This window comes from Euprymna scolopes, chromosome 6 (assembly GCF_053919585.1).
Source record: "Euprymna scolopes isolate OS-2025 chromosome 6, ASM5391958v1, whole genome shotgun sequence".
Taxonomy (NCBI): domain Eukaryota; kingdom Metazoa; phylum Mollusca; class Cephalopoda; order Sepiida; family Sepiolidae; genus Euprymna; species Euprymna scolopes.
The window spans coordinates 17,711,444-17,733,720 of NC_136487.1; the positions used below are offsets into that span (position 1 = coordinate 17,711,444).

At 34.6% G+C, this 22,277-nt stretch overlaps 1 protein-coding gene across 3 annotated transcripts in view; it reads left to right on the forward strand.

The window, feature by feature from the left end:
* LOC145277550 (uncharacterized) overlaps positions 1–21,167 on the forward strand; it is a 120,225-nt gene extending 99,058 nt beyond the window's left edge. For all 3 annotated transcript variants that reach the window (XM_080129021.1, XM_080129022.1, XM_080129020.1), the window contains 2 exons: positions 4,747–5,342; positions 19,878–21,167. In XM_080129021.1, coding sequence (XP_079985147.1) covers positions 4,747–5,342; positions 19,878–21,061 — 1,780 coding nt within the window. In that variant the 3' untranslated portion in view covers positions 21,062–21,167. The remainder of the gene's footprint in view (positions 1–4,746; positions 5,343–19,877) is intronic.
* The last annotated feature ends 1,110 nt before the right edge of the window (positions 21,168–22,277 follow it).

Genomic DNA, 22,277 nt, shown 5'->3' on the forward strand with positions numbered 1-22,277 from the left:
TATTTTTTGTAATGTAAATATGACTACAAAGGTTTTGTCCAAGTGAATCTAATAAGTTGTAAATCAACATTTGTTTAAAAAATGAGTTTAATTTTGTTTTACAGTATTTATATGAACGTTTTTGTAAGTTGAATAAATTCTCTATTTAAATATGTGGAATTTGTACTGGCAATGATCATGCCAATCATCATCAGCAGTAAACCTGAAGTATAAGTATTGTTTGTAAACAAGACAACTGTTTTTATCTTAGAATCGAACTTAAAAGTTGCTATGGAAGTTGAGATACAATAACAAAAGTTCCCTGCAACCTCTCTCCCACAGAAGAGACGTTGCGAGCCAGCCCTTGTTTTATCGTTATTTCCATGGCAAGTGCTCGTCTGAGCTCCAATCTCTGGTCTCCTCTCGCCAATATCTATGCTGATGACACGACCATCTATGGCAACACATCAAAGGCCGTAAATGACAAAGTTCTCTCTAATTCTCTCTCCTCTGATCTTGAGCGCGTGGTACAATGGGGGAAGAGGTGGCTGGTCACTTTTAATGCATCCAAAACCAAGCTTCTATCTTTACATCATCAACACTCTGATCCCCATCTGGCATCAATTGAAATGGATGGCTCTCATCTTGGGGAGGCTCCATGTTTTGACAAGCTTCTGGGCTTGACCTTTACTCCTGATCTGAAATGGAACACATACATCAAATCTGTTGCCAGGGACGCTGGGAAAATGGTGGGGTCCTTCTACCGCTCCAGAAGATATCTCACTGATGACGCAATTCTCTATCTGTATAAAAGCCAAGTACGTCCAAGGATGGAGTACTGCTGCCACATCTGAGCAGGAGCTGCTAAAAACAGCCTATCCTGCCTTGACAGAGTACAAAATAGACTTCGTGGCTTAGTGGGGGATGCCCTTTTCTCTTCCCTGCAACCTCTCTCCAACAGAAGAGACGTTGCAAGCCTGTCTTTGTTTTATCGTTATTTCCATGGCAAGTGCTCGTCTGAGCTCCAATCCTTCGTCCCCCCTCGCCAATCTTTCACGAGAAACACCCGTCTAGCTGAAACTACTGTCAATAATTTTCCCCACTCTTTATCTGTGCCTAAATCCAAATGTAGATTTCATGAGCAAAGCTTCTTTCTTAGAACTGCACGCCAGTGGAACTCTCTGCCGCTTGCCTGTTTCCACCTAACTACAACTTGGACGTCTTCAAGTCCAACATAAACAAACTCCTGACAAACCGCCCCCTTAAGTAAGACACTCTATCAAAACCCCCAATACTAATGATTACTACAATACTATCTCATTTATTACTGTACACGCAATAACCCTTATCCCTGAGTGGCCTTCGGGCCTTGATAAGTGGTGACCCCCATGTAAAAAAAAAAAAAAAAAAAAAAATCTTGTCATTTTTGACAGAATGGGTATATTTGAAGGTACATAGCAAGAAATAACGGTGCTTATTTAAAATGTTGAGAGGATGTAATGTCAAATGTTGGTAAGTATGTTGAGGAGAACGATATTTGTCGCCGATCTCGTATATGCTAGATGTGTTTGTATGACTTTGGTTAAAAAGGAACAACAACATCAAGGGAAGTACAGAAGAATCCTGGGATATGGCATTAACAATTAATAACAAAATACAGTACAGTATATAATACACATGTACATAATCAAATAAAATAAATAACATTATAAGGCGGAGCAAATACGATAACCAGGGCACAGAAAAACATTGTATTCTACATCGTAACCTGATAAAGTATGTATCCTAGGACCACCGTATCCCAGGGTTCTACTGTACATTTAAAGAAGACATCAAAAGAGAGGCCATTAAAGCTGAGATATATTATACAAAAATAAACATTTTTTTAAACAAGTAAATTAATGTTTGTACAGCGAATTCTCTGTACGTTGACATGCAAAAATGTGTCAGTTTTTTTGATATGGAAATCATTTAATTTGTTGTATTATTGTTTGTGTCGCCTTACTTTGGGAAACATGTAATTATTAGAAGTTGATTGTTGTCTTGCATTTTTACCTTGAAACAAAGGTATATGCTTGCCGAGGCAAATGGAATGTATGTTTGATCACATTAGATGTTCAGGCGAAGCGAGAGAGAACAGAAGTGGAAAAAAGAAAGCAAAACAGGAAGTCGGACAAATCAAAAGCTAAAACAAGTGTTGCGTCATTGATGAATGTTTGTGTGCGTGTATGCGCACTATACTTATTCACATATCAGTCTGAAAAGCATGTGTACAACAATACTCTCCACCAAATAGCTGGAAAAAAGAGATTGCGACAGGAAAGAGTATCAAACAAAGGGAGTTTATGTCCTGTTGAAACCTGTGTACCTGTATGAAAGGTCACACGCCGACCGTTGTGAATTATAAGTGCAAGTGATTTGTGGTCGTAGACGGCATTGTGTTGCCGAGTCTAGGAAGCATAACAGGTTTCACAGAGTGTATACGCTACCATTGAAGTTGGACATGCGCGGTTGCAAGTGTGTCGGTGGGGAAAATGAATCCGTTCCATTCAAGTGCATTATTCAAATGATTGGTGTAACCAGTGGATCAGTTGAATCATTGAATGCCCAGGATTGAGTTTTGCATTTTGCAGCTTAACTCATGCTGACTGGGAGGATCTTTTGTTGGTGAGGTCGCAGTGAATTCCAGGAATTTATAAATGCTTGACAGGACTTGTCCTTGTGGGTTATTGCTGGAAAGGGTTGATATGCCATAAGGTGTTGCTGAGCTTAACTTTTTTTTTTTTTTTTAACATCGATATGAAGTCAAAAACTCCATGTTGTTGAGATGATTTTTTACATGGTGGTCACCACTTATCAAAGCCCAGAAGCCACTCGGGGATAAGGATTGTTGCATGTACAGTACATTGGTGTGGAGATTTAATAAAGTGTGTACTTAAGGGGGCGGTTCATCAGGAATTTATTTACGTTGGACTTGAAGACATCCAGGTTGTAGTCAGGTGAGAAGCAGGCAGACGGAACAGTTCCACAGGCGTGCAGTTCTAAGAAAGAAGCTTTGTTTATGGAATCTGTTTTGATTTAGGCACAGATAAAGAGTGGGGAAAATTAATGGCAGTGGTTTCAGCTAGATGGGTGTTTTTTGTGAAAGATTGACGAGGGGAGTACCAGAGATTGGAGCTCAGACAAGCACCTGCCATGGAAATTACGATAAAACAAAGATAGCTCGCAACGTCTCTTCTGTTGGAGAGAGGTTACAGGGAAGAGAAAAGGGCATCCCCCACTAAGCCACAAAGTCTATTTTGTACTCTGTCAAGGCAGGATGTGTTATGCATGAGACAACACAAGTTGTGTATGCCGGCACACATGGGGCTTTATTATTTCTTTTTGTGTGGGCGTGTAGAGAGTGGAAAAAAAATTGTGCCATTTTACTCAGTCACGTGGGTGTCTTTATCAGTATACACTCATGAGCAAAAAAAAATGGGCCAAACAAATTTTATAAATTTTATTGCACTAAAAGCTATATTGAACAAAGAACATTTGAACAAGGAAACTTAAACGAGACTCATAACACAGAACAAGACATTTACTTTAATAAATACTTAGGATGGAATCGCATTCCTTTTTGATTTCTTTAAAAGATCAATCCTTTTAGACATGCTCTCAACCAAAGTGGAACACTGAAGAGGAGATGCTATTCCATTCGCTTTGCACAGCTTCCCACAGTTTGTCATTGTTCGAAAAAGTTCTTTCATTCAATGCACGAGATATTATGGACTGAATATTCTCGATTAGGTTTAAATCGGGGCTTTGACCTGGCCAAAATATCACATTAATTGACAGAGCAGAAAACCATTTTTTTGTGACTTTAGCGGTGTGTGCAGAGGCATTATCATGTTGAAAAATAATGTTCTGGGATATTCCCAGCTTCTGAATACTTGGTAACAGTCCTGTTTCTAATATTCAAATGTATTCCTTTCCATTGATTGACTTTGCACATCTAATAAGTTCCCCAACTCCTGCTGCAGTAAGGTCCTGGATATGACCTAAAACTATATCCGATGGTGAGGCCCCACCTTGCGGGCCTTGGGGAGTGTGGAGCCACCCTTTAATTGCCATTGCTCCCAGGTCCACTCTTACCCGGAGTGGTAGTACCTGTTAGGGTCCCAACTATGGGTTAAATAGAATCTGACCTAAAAAAAAATATAGTACATTAAAAATCGTCCCTCAAAATAACTAGATTCGGCATTAAATAACCTGAAAAAGGTTGATATGCCGTAAAACAAAAACAACCAACCAACCTGCTGCAATAAAAGTTCCTCATACCATTATCCCTCCATTGCTGTGTTTAACTGTTGTTATTATGTAACTTGGCGAAAATCTTTTTCCAGTTCTTCGATTGCACCAGAACATTTTTGTGATTTTTTTTTTTTTTTTTTTTTTTTTTTTTTTTTTTAATATGACCTCTTCATTCTGTGATGACAAGAAATGTAATTCTAAATAAGCATCAAAATAACAAATAATTTGCTCAGTTTTGTTTTGCTTGTACTTGTTTTGTCTCAAAGCGTTATATTGTTTAAATGTTTGTTCATTTTATTGGCATTTATGTATTTAGAACTTCTGTGGTTTTGCATTTAAATTAACTTTGTTTTTTGTCTTTTCAATTTAAAATGTAACTTGATCTTTTTCTTTTTTTTTTTTTAATGTGTACTCCATTCAATAAAAATAAATTTTACCAACTTTAATGAAGACTTTTTCTGGTGTTTTCAGCCTTTTAAAGACGATGGAAATCCAAGATGCAGAAAAGCCACAACAGTCAGATCAACAGGGTCAACCACAGTTCACGTGGGAAGCTTGCAACACAACTTTTACATACCCAGCCATTCTTCAAGATGGAGTGACAACAGCCACAACAACCACCTCAACTTCCGTACCAGCAATGACTACGATTTCTGTTTCGGCAGCCTCTGTTGTAGCTGCTGCTACAGCAGCAGCTAATCAAGGGGTTCTGGTTGCCACAGACGGAACCAACCTCGATGAAAGTCTTATCGAACAACAACAACAGCAACAGCAGCAGCAGCAGCAGCAACTGACCCAACAGCTGCAACAACAGCACCACCGTCCTTTTGAATGCGAATATTGTAAAAAGACTTTCTCGAAGAATTCTAATCTTACGTCGCATCGTCGTTTGCATACTGGTGAGCGTCCATTTTCGTGCGAATTTTGCAAGAAAACGTTTGCAAAGTCGTGGAATCTCACGTCTCATCGTCGTATTCATACGGGAGAACGTCCTTACCATTGTGAAACATGCCACAAAGCGTTCGCCAAATCATGGAATCTCACCAATCACAAACGGACACATACGGGTAATTATATTTTATATTATTTGAATTCTTCAACCTGCTGTTTGAGAATTTGAGTGTTATTTGCACAATGTTTCAGTCGATATCACCTCCAACCTTGTTCAGTTGTATCTTGCTGAACTTTGGGGGAATCTTTCTGTTGAAATGGAGTGGGGGTGGGGCATGGAATTTCGAACAGAACCCGTTATTTAATCCATGGAAGTGGCATGCTCTTGTTCTGTCAGCCTTAACTGGGTAGAATCTCTAATTTAGGGGGAATTTTTCTGTCCGACTCTGTGTGAAGGGGGAGTGTCTTTCTGCCAAAATTTTTTATTATTCACTTTCACCCTAAACAAGGTATGTCGCCACTTGGACGTAAGGGGTTACTAATTTTTGACCATGCCTAAGAAGGATTAACAAGATGTTAATTTATATTATATTTGGACTTCTGCATATCAGTACAGTTTGGGTAGCAGGAAAGTATTTCCAAAGTCTAGCTGTTCGAGGGAAGAAGCTATTAGAGGAGAAAGCTTTCTGGCATTTGGGGACCTCAACAGTGAAGGGGTGTGATTTTGTTGCTAAGCGGGCTTTTCGGGGATATGTACGTTGAGGGGGCACAAGTGCAATGAGTTTATCACTGATAATAAAAACAAATAAGAAACCTTAAAATAAGTATTGTAATGAATTATGGAACTTTGGAAATTAATTTTGACAAAACTTTTTTTTTTATTATAGTCATCACTTATCAAGGCCAAGAGCCAATCGATGATAAGAGCTAATAAGGCAGAATGATTGTCAACTAGAAGATGAAGAACACTATGGAAGTACTAACATTGATCAATCACATGATCGATTATTTATGGAGCGGTTTAGAACAAGAATTTGTTGAGATTAAGTTTATAGTTGAGCAAGCTGTAATCAGCAGGAAAGCAGTCCTGTGGTAAGGTGTACTGTGGGTTCAAGGAAATTCTTGCAAAGAAGCTTTGTCCAATTCCACTTGAGACTAGTTATGTTGAGAGAGAACTGTGGAGACTATCAAGTTAACAAGAAAGTTCTTGTGGTTTTAAACTTTTAAATTCAGATGAACAAACAAAAATTTATTGATCGAAATAAGCACCATCAGAATCAAATTTTTGCCAACGCAAAACAAGTGTATTTATGCCAGTGACGTAAAAATCTTGTGTTCTGATGGTGAGGAAGTTGTTGAAGACGTTTTTGATATTGCTTAAGTTTTTTAAGCATTTCTCACGCAAAAAGTTGAGATGCTTGAAAAAGTGGTAGTCGGTAGGTGAGAGATTTGGAGAGTATGGTGGATGAGGCAATTTCATAGCCCAATTCGTTCTACTTCTGTAGGTTTAGCAACATGTGGTCGGGCATTGTCATGGAGGAGAATTGGGAGTTTTCTGTTGATTAATGCTGGGTGTTGTTGTCGAAGTTTCTTATGCATTTCATTCATTTGTTGACAGTACTTCTCTGCTCTAATGGTTGCGCCTGCATTCAAAAAAACTAATGGATGAGAGCAGTTGCAGATTACCAAACTGTCAACATGACTTTCTTTTGGTGCAACTCTGGCTTCGGGAAGTGTTATGGAGCTTTGTTGGCATCGAACACTGAGCTGAGCGTTACCGGTTGTCGTAAAAAATCCACTTTTCATCGCAAGTCACAACTCAATTGAGAAACGAGTCATTCTCGTAGCTTAAAAGAAGGGAAGATGACATTTCATAACAGCATTTCTTTTGGTGGTTGTTCAATTTGTGAGGCACCCATTCATCAAGTTTTTTTGTCTTTCCGATCTATCTCAAGTGGTTGGAAATCATCATATACATAACAGTTGTGCATGGATTGACTTCGACTAAAGCTCTTAATTGGTTGGTGTCGACATCCGATGGCCGACCACTACACTCAACATCTTCAATCTTTCATTACCGCTACAAAATTTCTTAAACCACCATTCAGTAGTGGTTCAGTAGTGGTTCCTGGGCTAAACGCTTCGTTGATATCATGAGCTGTTTCAGCAGTTTTTCGGCCCAGCTTGGATTGAAATAAGCAAATTGTGCAAATTGCTTTTTTTCCATCTTGTATTCAACGTTCTGAAAAGAAAACAAGTTTTAAAACTATTGTAATTTAAATGATTATATAGAGGAAAAACCATCTTGATATATGAAGTAAAGGTATTATAACAAAAACTTATTTTAAAATGCATAATTTGTAATCAAAATTAAAAATTCCACGAGAACTTTTTTAACTTAATATTTATAAAATGGACAAACATATAGTAGTAATTTTTGCATTTTTGTTTTTTGTTCCCTGCTGCTGTTTAGACATCTACGTAAACAAATGATATGGATGATTTTAAGCAGTTTTACATGAGGATCTTGAAATTATTTCTTCTACCAAAATAATACAATATGAAACTATTTGTGCATTTTTTTTTTTTTTTTAATTTTTTTTTTTATTACATTTTCACCCCAAACAAGGCACATTGCCACTTTGGTGTAGGGGGCTACTATCAGGGGAAACATCTACTGGGGTACTATGTAGGGATTAGGGCAGCGAGATGTTGGTTCACGTTGCACTTGAACTTATGCATGTCAGTACAGTTGGGGAAGCAGTGACCTGGAATGGAATTCCAAAGTCTAGCAGTTCTGGCGAAGAAACTACTGGAGTAGAAAGATCTTTTACATCTAGGGATCTCTACAGTGTGGGGGTGGGACTTTGCAGCTTGTCGGGTCTGTCGAGGGTGTTCACGTCGTGGGGGCACAAGTGCTTGCAGTTCTTCAGAGCATTCACCATTATAATACTTGTAGAACAGGCAGAGGGATGCTACGTTTCGACGATGGGACAGAGACTGAAGTTTAGATGCCAGTTTAGGGCCTATCAGATTTGCGACTCTCTTTTGAACCCTGTCAAGGAGCGAGAAACTAGTAGCCGATGCACCGGCCCAAATATGACAGCAATACTCCATACATGGGCGAATAGTGGCCTTATAGAGGTACAGGATACTTTCGGGTGTTAGAAGTTTTCTAGCACGGTAGAGAGAGCCCACCTTCCTTGCAGCAATGCCCTCGATGTAATTGTTCCAACTCATGTTTCCTGTGAATGTTAGGCCAAGGAGCTTGAGAGACGTACTCTCAGATAAAGAGTCGTTGGCCATTGCTATAGGTGGTAGAGAAGGTTTCTTGTAATTATTGAATAAAACCAGTTTTGTCTTGGTGGCATTGAACGTTACCATCCATTTTTGTCCCCATTCCACTACTGATTGGAGGTCATCCTCTAGTGTTTCTGCCATTACTTTAGATATATGTTCATTTGTTTTCCTGTCGTGCCTGCTATAGAGTGTGGTGTCATCAGCATATATACCCATCTCAGAGGCAATTTTGTCGGGGAGGTCATTTATGAATATCAGGAACAGCAGAGGTCCAAGGATAGATCCCTGGGGCACTCACACATTTATATCATATTGTTTAGATGTACAACCGTCGAGGACAACCTGGATTTTTCTCTTATCTAAGAAGGATTTAATCATGTTAAGTATTCTACCAGTGATACCGTATGATCTAATCTTCCTGAGGAGACCCTCATGCCATACCCTGTCAAAAGCCTTAGATATATCTAGAGCTACCGCTCTGCCCTCTCCCGCTTTGTCCAGTGAATGGTATATGCGTTCAGAGATTACAGTGAGGATGTCTGCCGTGGAACGGGCTTGTCTAAATCCATATTGATGGTCGGTCAGAAGTTTAGCATCTGTAAGGTGCTGGACTAGAGCATGGTTAATTAAGGTCTCAAATATTTTGGCAAAAAGTGGGAGGAGGCTAATAGGGCGATAATTTAATGGGTCAGTTCTTTGCATACTATGTAATTGTACAATTCTATTTTTCATTGTTTGTAACGATTATAATCACTTAACTATTAATTTATTTAACTTTAATATTACTTGCAAATAATTTTCCCTGCACAGATGAGGAACGATGTGTGTGTATATTTCTAATTTGAAAATAAGCGTTGTTGCCTGAAGAGGTCTCTAGTTACTAAATACTAGAAGACCAAAACATGCTCATGACTGTGTAGCGACAAATTACTGCTTATGTAAAGACAAATTGAAAATGTAACTAGCTCTACTTCCGTATTGAGCACTCTTGTATTAACCTAGTTATATTTCACTGGTTACCTTACCTTTGAAAAATCGCAAACTCAAATTAGTTTTTAAATTCTTATGATCAAGCACTTTATTGATTTCTTTTCACACACATGTATATGAAAATATATTCCTAGCAATTAAGCTACACAAGGGTTTCAACATTTCTCTATAGGGAATTGTCAGGCTAAAGTGTATAATTTTTTTTTTTTTCGATTGAAATCACTCCAGACAAGACATGAATCTACTTGATGTAAGAAGAAAACAAATTACTTCAAAGTCAAACTTGATTCTGATCCAAAAAACAAAAATTCTTCATTCTGTCAGAAATATCGCTCATAGGATGTGAAGGAAAGTGATAGGTACACGGCTGATAAAAGTAAACCCAACATCTACTTTCTACTCTCTTGAAATTTGTGTTACTGTTTTTTTTGGGTTTTTTTTACATATTCACATGGTGTTTAGTCTAGCTAACTAACCAATAAGATTCATTGTTATTACATTCCACAGGATAATGTTTTCATTAGCTAATGGAAAAACAAAAGTTCATACAAACTTTACTTGACATTTTGTTTTGTAGAAATGATACACTCTTTTGTTAACGTGTTGAATTAATAGACAATCTTCCTTTAACACATGCCTGCTTGGAATAGTTTTATTTCTATCTTATGTGTTGGTTTAGTTTAGTTTTTAATTAATTTTATTTTTCTTACGTATTATTATCTGAAAATATAGTTTATTCTGTGTTTTGATGGTCTTTGAAGTTTAGAATTTCAAATTTCTTATTTAGACATAATCTACATGGGTCATCTAAATTTCTATGTGTACTATTTTTCGCTTGACAACAAAATCCCTCTTAAAAACATGCATTCATCTAAAAATAAAAAGCACTTTTGCTGTGAAGTGTTATGTAGTTGTAAATAAGATTTAAATTTTGTATTTCTATATTTTACTTTATGAACTGATTGAGCAATTAGAAAAATGTACATGAAAGACTGGAAGAAGTTCCATCCCAACACTCATTTGCCTATGTAAAAGTAATTCAATGTTCAAAATCTAAGCTTTAATATTTTCAAAATCGGTCAATAATTATGAAAAGTAAATTATTTCTTTAGAAATCTTGCAATAAAATTGTGCAGAATCTATAATTTAGGTAAATTTGAAAAATTTTGTAAATGTGTTTATTTTTAGACAGTGTTAGTATTAGATTTCAATGCATTACACTTCAACTTTGAATTCTCTTACTTCAGTTTTTAATGGATACACGCAGTTTTTAATGGATACATGCAGTTTTTAATGGATACACGCAGTTTTTAATGGATACACGCAGTTTTTAATGGATACACGCAGTTTTTAATGGATACATGCAGTTTTTAAGATATTGCAGCAGATTTATATGTATTTACTGCAGATTAATTGGAAACCATTAATTTCTGGAGATTTTCAGTGCTATAATCTGAATTCTGTACAAAAATACTTTTATATGGTAACTTTCATTACTTTATCTTGTGTTCTAACAAAGATATAACATTTTTACTGAAAATTTAGTGTAAAAATTGTGACAAAATGTACGTGGTCTTAAAGAGGAAGTAATTTTTAGTTGTGTGACACACAAAAATAATCATAACTTCTCGATTTTTTAGTTAGATTTTGAAAATTGAATTCTTAGTTTATCAAACCTTTTCTATGTATTTCATCATTATATTTTAAGTCATTTCAATTTTTTTTAATGTGTTTTGTATATTTTAGAAACATTGATGGGCACCTTAAAATTAATATGTAATATTGATAAACTCTGCTAGCAATAATAACTTAAAAAGTTTGCTTCATATTTTATTTATATGTAGAGATTTAATCTACTAAGCCCTATAAAAAAATTTCCAATATATTTTGTATAATGGATAATTTCTATATTTTGTGATCACTTCTCATCTGTGTCATGCAACTTATTATTTATTAGATCAAACATATAGTAACATAAGTACTAATATGAGCTTTAAAGAATAAATTACACAATAAAATCAACCACAATTTCAGTTTATTTATAAAATGTTGCACCTTTTAATCTGTTTTGTTAAGTCATATATAGAAAATGTGCCTCCTTAAAATTTGAAAATGTTTAAATTGTCGCATAAAGTTATTTCTTATTTTAAAATTCTTATCTAATTTTCATGTATTTTCATATTGAAAGTTTTTGAATCTAATTACGTCAAATCATTTTTTAATAGATTCATTATCGTTACAAAATTATAAGTTTTATAACAATTTAACTCAAAATCTTATTGAAAAGAATAATTTAGTTAACAAATATACGTGATTAAAAAAAAAATATCAGAATAATTCCAATCAATTAAAATTGTTTCTCATTATTTGGATTCTTCAGACTATTGTTCTCATCTTGAGTGTTATTTTCTCAACGTTTTGATCGGTGTAACTGTGTTAAGGTGAATCTTGTCGAACTTGGGAATCTCTACGGAATTTATTTAATCCGCAGTATGCTCTCATTCTTTCAGTGTCTCCTGAGTAGAACTAATTCATAATTGTATTTTTAGTGTTGCTTTCACTGCGAATTGATCATTCAATCTCTAGAAGAGAGTAACTTTGCAACTGAATTTTACAAATACTTTATTCACTAGGCCAAGTGTCTACAAGGAAGATTCCAGAGTTCAATATACACCTGGGGAAGGTTGGAGGTTATAGCAACCAAAATGCTGTGAAAATAATACTCAAGATGAGAATAATAATCCAAAATATCCAAATAATATGAATAATCAATCCTCATCTCAAAAATTCAGAAGCTTAAAATTATTTCTAACAAACATGAAAAGCATCCCACTTCCCCCTCTCTCTCTCTCGTTATTTTTTTGAACTGTGCCAGGATGTATTATTTATATGTCTGTTATAATAGTTCATTCACTTAATTGACATCAGATTGACCTTCGAGAAAGTAGGCCAATTCCTAACTTGGATTTTAAATCAGTGCACTGTGTCTTAAGGTCAAATCAACACTTCCTGTTGCTCCATTTATGCCAACTCCCACAGGAATCATGAATAGATAGCAATCACCACCACCACCACCACCATCTGGATTACTCTTCCACTGATGAAGTTTAGAAATTATTTCATCCTTCTTAAATTGTTAAAACAAATAAATCTTCATTTCCTTTTTTTCTTCCCCCCCCCCCATATAGTTAAAGTATGCACTGATAGAAGTTCTCATATATGTGTTGTCTAAATTTGAGAGAGGAGGAGGGGTGGGTCATGAATGCTATTGAATCTTTTGAAAATGTCCAAACTTTATTATGACTCATAGGACATCTTTAAAATCTTAATGAATAATCTAATTTCAAATTTTAATTATATTTTTTTATTAATATGAACATATGAGGCCCCTAGATTCATACGGTACACTACATACCTATACATGGCGCTTGGTGCTGTATGATCCTGGGGGGGGGGGGGCTCAACTAGCAAACTTGTCATATATTAAATATAAATTAAAGAGTATGCGTGTCTGAAAAAAGATAACTGAAAATTGTTTATATGACATGTTCGGTGGAAGAACTTGTAAGTGCCACTTGATACTTTTCACAAAAAAAATATTAAATGTTTGGAGCATAATGATACTTTTTTGAGCCTTTAAATGGAGTTTGATAGTTATGTAATGGAAGAAATGTATTAACTATTTAAATACAATCATACAATATCATTCTAACATAAAACACATATTTAACCAAACATAGTTATAAATCATATAGAAGTCAGTGCAGTGAGTAATACAGAACAGAAAAACATTTAATATTGAAGATATTGATATATCCATGCTAAATTAAATTACATAAATATACAAATCATTGATTTGCAAGTGTGTGAAAATCAAAACAAACATAATTAGGTAGAAAATCGATGATCTTAATTTTCCACATTTCAACAATTATCATAATATATATATATATATATATATATATATATATATATATATATATATATATATATATTCAAACATTTATTTTTACATACTTTGAATTCAGCAATAAATTTTTTGTGATTAGATTCTTTTTGATATTTTACGTGTTTTTCAACAAAAGTTTCAACTTTTGGCACTTACATGGTTCTGCCACCGAACACGTCATATCTTCATTGACATTTTGTCTTTATTCAAGAATCTGCAAAATCATGTTGACACACTGTTTCTCGTTAGATCATCAAAGTTAAACAACATTGAACCTAGTCAGTTTTAAGAATACCAAGTGTTGTATGTAGACACCTCCCTGAAAAATCTTAATGTCATCATGGGGATATACAAGCAACTGAAGATTGCTTGTAAATTTGATACTCCTATGAAACTTCTCCCTTCAGAGAAAGCTAGTTCAACCAGCTTAGAGTTAGTACCACTTTGGATATTCAAAAGTGATGCTTTGAAGTGAAAAAATCAAATGCGTGTATACTAGAAAAAACCCGTTGGGCCATCCATTAAGTTGAGATTAAATTGTTTGACTAACAAAAAAATTTGAATGTGCAAAGCCAGCTAAATATTAAAGAAATGGTGACAATTCAGAATCAGTCTCTTTATGCTCTCTTTTCCTTTATAGATACAGGTTAAATAGTGAACTATTTCAATCTTTTTATTTTTTCTTTCCTGTGATTGCTAATAAACTTCTTGTATTTGAAACAACATTACCCCACCCCCTTCCCTCTGTGTAGGTTGAGCTAGCTCGATCCATCCTCATCACTACACTCTTTCAAAAGCTGACCAACCCTGATGATTTTTCCTGACTCAAACAATCTTACCCAAGCTTAGTGGATGACCCAACAGGGCATGTATATATTTTATCTAGTAGACACACACCCATAAATGTAAAAGCAAGAACAAAAAAAGCTAATATATACACATTAGCAGGAAGACTCCATGTCCTTTGAAACCCAGCCCATAACACAATGTTATTTTTTTTTTTTCTTTTTCTAATTTAACATTTTATTATATTTGATTTTTGGAGAGGATTGGGACATAAGTAAAATGACATTAAGATAAATTTTTATCTTTAATGGATGAAGCACATTCTCAATAATTATTGTTTTGAGGACTGTTCCAAGCCTTTAAACCCATATTAACATTTTTTTTATTAAATAAAATAGAGCACAATAAAACCTGTTTCCTTTTCATGAATATTAAGCAGAAGCATAGACTCCATGATAATGTAATGTTTTTTTGCTTAAAATGAAATATATTTGTGCTTTCAAAATATATCTGATTATTGGAGTACATCTCCAAAACATTCAGTCTTCAAAAAGAGATTATATAACTTGTATGGATTCCAAGCACATCTCATATTTATTGCAATCTTGTTAGAAGATTGTGTAGCCTCGACTCAACACATAAGATTTGTAATCCATGAAAATTTAGTGTGATTACAAGTCTGGACACTTGATTTTGTATATTGAAACACTCATTGAATTATCAAAGTTAATGTTAAGATTGGTCAGTACTAAGTTTTTTTTAGTCTCTTAAAATATTGCCAAGAATTAAATACAAGAGGAGTTCTAAAAATAAAGCCTTCCCCCCCCCAACTCAAAAAGTTGAAGAGCTATGAAGACGAGAGTGGTATCATTGAAACAATACCGTTTGTGCTCCAGAATTTGTTTTTCTACATCATCACCACCGTTCTCAATGCACAGGAATTAAATGACTAATCTAACATATATCTATGATGCTGGTTGCTTTTTTAGTCTCACACTGTCAATATATACAACAGAGAGATGAAACTTTCAAGTCATGAATAAATAATTTTTTGTCATAACAATGCAATTTGCAATCCCCTCTGATCCATTCAGGTGGAATAAAAATAGGAAGCATTACTCTTGGCACACCCTTTTGTATATAGCTGTTTTTAACGGTAATAAAAAAAAAAAATTTTTTTATGTGAGTCTTAAAGACAGGCTAAGATTTAATGATCTCTGTACTTTTAAATCTGGATGGTATGTAGGTGTGTGTAGAACAGGAGACTTTGATGGTATGGCCATCTTCAAGGAATGGGTCAGGGTTCTTTGGATGTAAAATAGTTGAAGTAGAATGATTAGTTGGTAAGGTGGTTCACCAAGGAAATTGAAATAAAAAAAAAAATCTCTTATTATTAATATAAGAAAACCAACATTAAAATTGTTAAATCTTCTCTATTGGTTTATATATTGGTTTATATAGGGTGTATTGGAAAATCAGTTGCATAATTTCAGAATTATGTTCTAAATGTGAATACATTCAGAAATGCTTATTTCTGAATGTTAGAATATATTGAAACTAATATTCATCAACATTCTTTATTGTAACCAATGCTTGCATTCATACGATGTGATAGTACTCTGTTATTTCTAAATGTGCAATAAACACTAGCCTTGTGGCAGGATCACTGGTAAAATAAGTTTAGGTTTGATGCTGCCACATATACTAACAAAATCATGAGAAACAAATATAAAAGTTGTGGGGCTCAGAAGAAAGATCTGAGGGTCATGATTGTTTTAATAGACAACTGATGAGACCCAGTCAGCATCTTGCAAATATTGGTCCTTATTTCAGGTAATAAAATACAACAGACCAAATATACATAAATAATCATGATCAGCACAAACCAAAAATAATGCAGTGTAAGAAACGGACCACAAACGAAATTGGACCAGTCATGCAGTGCAGTACCATTACAAAAGTGATAATAAGTAATAAGTTCTTGATGAGCTGTTCCACTTGTTAACAAATTTACCGAATTTCTGTTACTAATGATTACTATATTGTCCAATTTCTACTGTGCACTCTTATCCTCGAGTGGCTTCTTGGCCTTGATAAGTGGGGATGCCTATGTAAAAAAAAACAAAAAACCCTCACACAAAGAGGCTCATTTTTGAAACATAATCCCAAAGTTGTACCATCGATTTTCCAGTTACTCTGCATAGTCTACCTTGGTCAATTAAAAAAAAAAAAAAAACCGAAGAAAAATTGTAAGGCCAAGTGGCAGATTATTTGATAGTCAGTATCAATCTTGAAGTTTATTTAGTAATTAATCTCTCAGACGTCACATAAAAGTAATTATTTTTGCTTTGTTGTTGTTTGCATTGGATTCCTTGATCTTAAAATCGGGCATTTACAAATAGGGCCACATGAAGGTTGTCAACATCCATAAGTAAAAGTGATGCTATGCAACCAACTGGATTTAACCTTAGAACACTCAGGTCGTCAGTCTTCCTCATTATTTACTCCCCCACCCCCACTCATTCATCTCTTAAGGCAACCAGATCTTTCCAGCAGATCAACCAGGTTCGATTATGCTGGAAGGAATTACTGACTTGTAACTAATTAAATTTCTTTTTCTTGTTCAAGTGGTTAGCTTTCTTGAATCGTGCAAGTTGACTTTGATTTACAGGCAGTGATAACGTGTAAGAATATTACATGACTAGCAAGACATAGAAATTCCATGGAATGAGAAATATATTTAATCAACAAATGTTTCAATAAGCGGATATTTTTCTGGATAGCACAAAGAATCAGATTTTTGGACAGAAAAACCAATAACTTGCAGCAAGTATGAGTTGAACATTTCTATGAAAATAGTGTCCATTGTATTTTAAATATAGAACTGACCTAAATGAGACAAATTAATAAATACTAATAAATACTCTGAAAGTAATATTGTGCTACATAGTTCAATACAAATAATAAAATCATATTGTAAGAGACAATCTTCAATTTACTCCTTCAGTCCAGCACATTTTGACAGACAATGTTCTTTTTTTTCCCTGTTTCTTTCAAATGTTCCCTTTTTTATATAACGTTTTGCTGACTTTCTTTGAAGAACCACTACATGTCAAATTACTAAGAGTTCCTTTCTCACACCATTACAGCAATGGTCATATACAATGATATTTGAAAAAAAGACTATATCAAAGGGAAGTCACTCGTATTCTTGTCCCGGGTTGCCAGATTAACCGTTTTAAAACCAAATTTTGTGAATTTAGCTTTTTTTTTAAAAGCAGTTTGGCCTTTAAAAATTGTATTTAACCTTTTTCAATGCATAATGTACAGACTAACTAAAACGAATAGGCAGAATATTATATAGAATGTCTCATTTTTCTGCTATGACAATCTTCGTTTATTAAAATATTAAAAGAACTAAGTACACAAAATATTGTCACAAGAAAGTAATACTATTCATAAACAATTCACTATGCAAAAGAAATTACAATATAAGCAGTGACAGCTTGTTCATATATCCATTGTAGAATTGTAGCACTTTTTGTGTTTTTTTGTTTGTTTGTTTTTTTTCCACCAATGTATAATTTATTTATCTAAACTTAAATGATATTTTTTATGTGATAATCAATAATACTTAAATAATATAATTTTGAGTAGTAAGAATAATTAGAAAATCACTCACACCAGAGAGCATCCTATATCTTCACAAAGCCACAATTCACCCATGCATGAAGTATTGTTGCCATACCTGGACTGGTGCATCTACCACTAGTCTCTCTCTCTCTCTCTCTCTCTCTCTCTCTCTCTCTCTCTCTCTCTCTCTCTCTCTCTCTCTCTCTCTCTCTCTTAGCCAGGGTTCAAAAAAGCAGTCTTGAATCTAATAGGTCTCACACTATTGGCCAATCTTCAACCTCTGTGTCCATCACCGCAATGTCACATCCTTGTGCCTATTTTACAAATACTTTAATGAAATGTGCTCTGATAAATTCATAGCATTTGTGTTCCCTCGGTGTTACATACTCTCAACTAACCTAACAGCAGAAAAATCCCACCCCTTTACTATTGAGGTCCCTCGTTGCCAGAAAACCTTTTACTCTAATAATTTCTCTCCTTGGACTACTAGAGTTTAGAATTCTCTTCCTGTGTCCTGTTTTCCTAATTGTACAAACCTGCTGAAATTTAAATGTAATGTAAACAGACATCTCGCTGCTCAACTGCCCACAGTTCCTTGTTAGATACATTCCCAAATAGTATTTCCATCCAAGTGACGATATGCCTTGTTTGGGGGTGAAAAGTTTTTTTTAAAACCTTCATGGATACAAAAGGCAATGATGATAGATTCTCGTTCATTTTAGAGTAAGGGAAGATGAAAGTACATTAGCTTCTTTTTTTTTTTTTTTTTTTTTAAATTTATTCGGCTGACAACTACTGAAGCCACATAGTTTGAGAGCATGGAGGCAAACTCGTTAAATTTTTGATTTTCCTTTCCAGTATTGCAAGATTTTATGAAACAATCCTTACAATTTTTTGATATGATATTGCTATTTAATTTATTTTACAGTTTGTATTCTTATCAGAAATTGTATTTGTGATGAAAACAACTGTTTTTGTATTTATTTATGAATTGTTTTTAAGTTAAAATAATGAAGAAAATGTAAAAAAAAATTAGATATTCATTTTAATATATTAAATATATAAATAAATTAAATATATATTAAAATTTTTTAATTTACTTTTGATTCTTCAACAAAAAATGTTTTTTGTGTCAAATTTTCTGATTTTTCTGTAACAAAACAACTTTTAATATTTTAATGTGAGAAAATAATTTCTTTTTACAAACATCGCAGAAGAAAAAAAAACAAATGTGGTACTTTGTTATATAAACTTTATATATTAAAGTAGACACTGAGTTGACAACATAAAAAAAAAATGGGCCTTGAGCATTTTAAGATGGGCAATAGTTGTAAAACACATATCCAGCAGGTCATCAGTCAGCCATAGCAATGGAGCTGAAGCAATATAGAAGAATTCTTCTAGCCATGCATCAAAGCGTGGTATATTTTAGTTTTGATGGCATTTACCCAGGATGAGTTATGTCAGCTCCTTCCAAAGAACACACATCGAACCAAATGAATGCAGACCATGCATGGCGGTTTACAGCAGCCAAGATATTTATGAGTAGTCAGTCCTAGGACCAGTGGCGAACACTGAAGATCATTCTTGAAGAACCTCTGATGTAGAATAGGAAAATGAGAAAGGGCTTTACTTTTGGGTGGGTTTTATATTGGAGAACCAAGCACATAGTTCGCTGTTTGGAAATAAATCGTTTGTGACATCAGTCCCATTATAGATAATTTGCATATGTGCATGTCAGACTTTTTTTTTATTTCTTCCATGTTATCCATTTTATATGAAATCTTGAAAATTTGAATTATCAAGATAAACAAGATAAGATTACTGAAAAAATAACTAAAAAAAGTTGTTCAAAGAGAGATGACAACAAAATATTTTTTTGTTTAGTTTGAATTGAAAAGATAATTAAAAATGATCTGTATATTGATATTATATTATATTATATATGCATTTAAATAATAGTTTTTTTGTTTTAATTAAAAAGATAAAAAGAAAGTTGTCCAAAAAGACATAACAAAATAATTTTTTTTTTTTTTTGTTTTTCTATTTCCAGGAGAAAAGCCCTACTCATGTAAATACTGTGAAAAATGCTTCTCGCACTCGTCCAATTTAACATCACACATCAAATCACATACGGGCGATAAACCTTTGAACTGTCAATTGTGCAAGAAAAAATTTACATTTGCTTCGCAATTGGCACAACACCTGCGTAGTCACAGTGGAGCACGGCCGTACAGTTGTGAAACGTGTCACAAAGCATTTGCCGACCAAGCCGTTTTGGCAAAGCATCGTAAGAAACACGCTAACACCACTTCGCTATCACTTGTTGCGAATGTCATCTCCCCAACATCAGTGGCCATTGCTGCTGGTGATACTCTGACGACGACTACAGACACCACCCAGCTTCAGCTTTTGTGCATGTGTGAATTTTGCAAAAAGACATTCACAGATGCAGATTCGTTAATTGCACACAAGGCTGAAAAGCACGCGGACGTAGAAAAGCCATACGAGTGTCAATACTGCACGGACTCCTTCGCTAACGAAACTTTACTAAACTGGCACCTGCGAACTCACACAGGCGAGGTGACTACAACCACCCCGACTTTAATGGCTGTTACGGACAGCAATAAGGTAGCTGTGGCTGTGGCCGCGGCTGCTGCCTCAAACAGTGGTGCCGTAGCTGCGTTCAGTTGCGAGTATTGCCACAAGACGTTTACGCGATCAGATAGCCTAACTGTCCACATTCGCACGCATAGTACAGGTACTGGAGCGGAGATTCCTACTATTAGCTGTGACGTGTGCAACAAGACTTTCTTGAGGCAGAACCAGTCTGCTCTTATGCAGGGTACGACCACGACCACGATACTCAATTGCCAGGCCGCAGATGTTAAGCCGATCATTGAAGTTGTGGAGCACGCGGACAAGTCCATGTCCCCGTACTCTGCGGTGGCGTCTATGGAACACAAAGTGGAGATTGTGGAGCAGGTAGCCAGTTATGAGGAACAAGAGCAACAACATACAATAACGATGGATCAAAATCTTGCGGAAGCTTACTCCGCGGCCATTGAGCAGCAGCAGCAGCAACAGCAAGTGGCTCAAGTGGTTACATTTGATGGCAACAGTGCCATTCTGACCCATGCCAACTTGCAAGTCCATTATCCACAAGGGCAGGTTGTTCAACAGACATCTTCAGAACAAACTGTCTTAACTCAGGAAGACATTTGCTTCAAAGCATGAAAAACAGAAAATAATGAATAGGCAGATTTTTAACTAAACAACCAATGGCGTTAAATATGATATTAAAAAAAAAAAATATTGGAAGAAAAAAAAAAATGAATAAAAATGTATCATTCCGATCGGAAATTGAACAAAAAAAAAAAAGAAAAAACAATGTTACCGTTATGATAGTAAGCGCTACCATTTGACTATCACCTTGATCTTGACCAAAATTCTTTGCATCATTTAAAGTCGACAACAAAACAAAGACCATGCTGGTATGAATATATATGAAAGTTGAAATGCATAATATATGCTGTCTTTATTTAGTCTACGATTCCTGTCCACTCCCCCTCCTCTTCTCTCTTAAATCTTGCACCTTACTTTTCTAGAACTTTTTTATGTTTTTAAATATTTATACATAATGAGAATAGGTATGGTTTTAAAGCTCGTTTTTTCCAGACAAATAAAATTAAGAGTGAACCCCTCCCCAAATATATATATGTGTTGTATCTTCCTGGCTTATCAAATCTTTGTCAATGTTTTAATATATTTTTAAGTTGAATATAAATTCAACTATGTATTCAACTCAGGAATACATTAGAAAGACTTCCGATGATAAGCCAGGAAGTGGATTAATGTACACACATTTGAAGATGTATTTGACTTGAAAATATATTAAAACAACGATAAAGATTTGATAAGCCAAGAAGATGCATTAAAGTGTTAAGATTTTAATATTATGAGTTATGAAATGTTGAGCCCTTTTATAATGTCTACTACATTATATAATAAATATATGTTAAGTAAACTGACTTAAATTTTAACACAGCTAAACTAGCAAAAAATTATGTAAACTTGTTTATTCTATGGCTGTTTCAACATCAGAAACTATACAATTAAACGAGGTTTGAATTATGCAGTCAAAAGAGAATCTATAGAAAAATAATAAAAGCGGAAAAACACACATCATATGCCATACACAAGTCAAAATATACGTATATAGGGTTCAATTAGATTGTTTTTATTTGTGTACTGCAAATTATGATTTATTTTTCTCAAATTATATAAATGCGAGTCTGTTTTACCATTTTTCTTGTTCTGAAAATTCTCTTGTGACTGCAAAACTTAAACCTTGTTTAATTGTATAGTTTCCGATGATTAAGCGTTCATAGAATAAACAGTTTTACTTGACACGATTTTTTAGCTTAATCAAAATTTAAATGTTTATAATTTT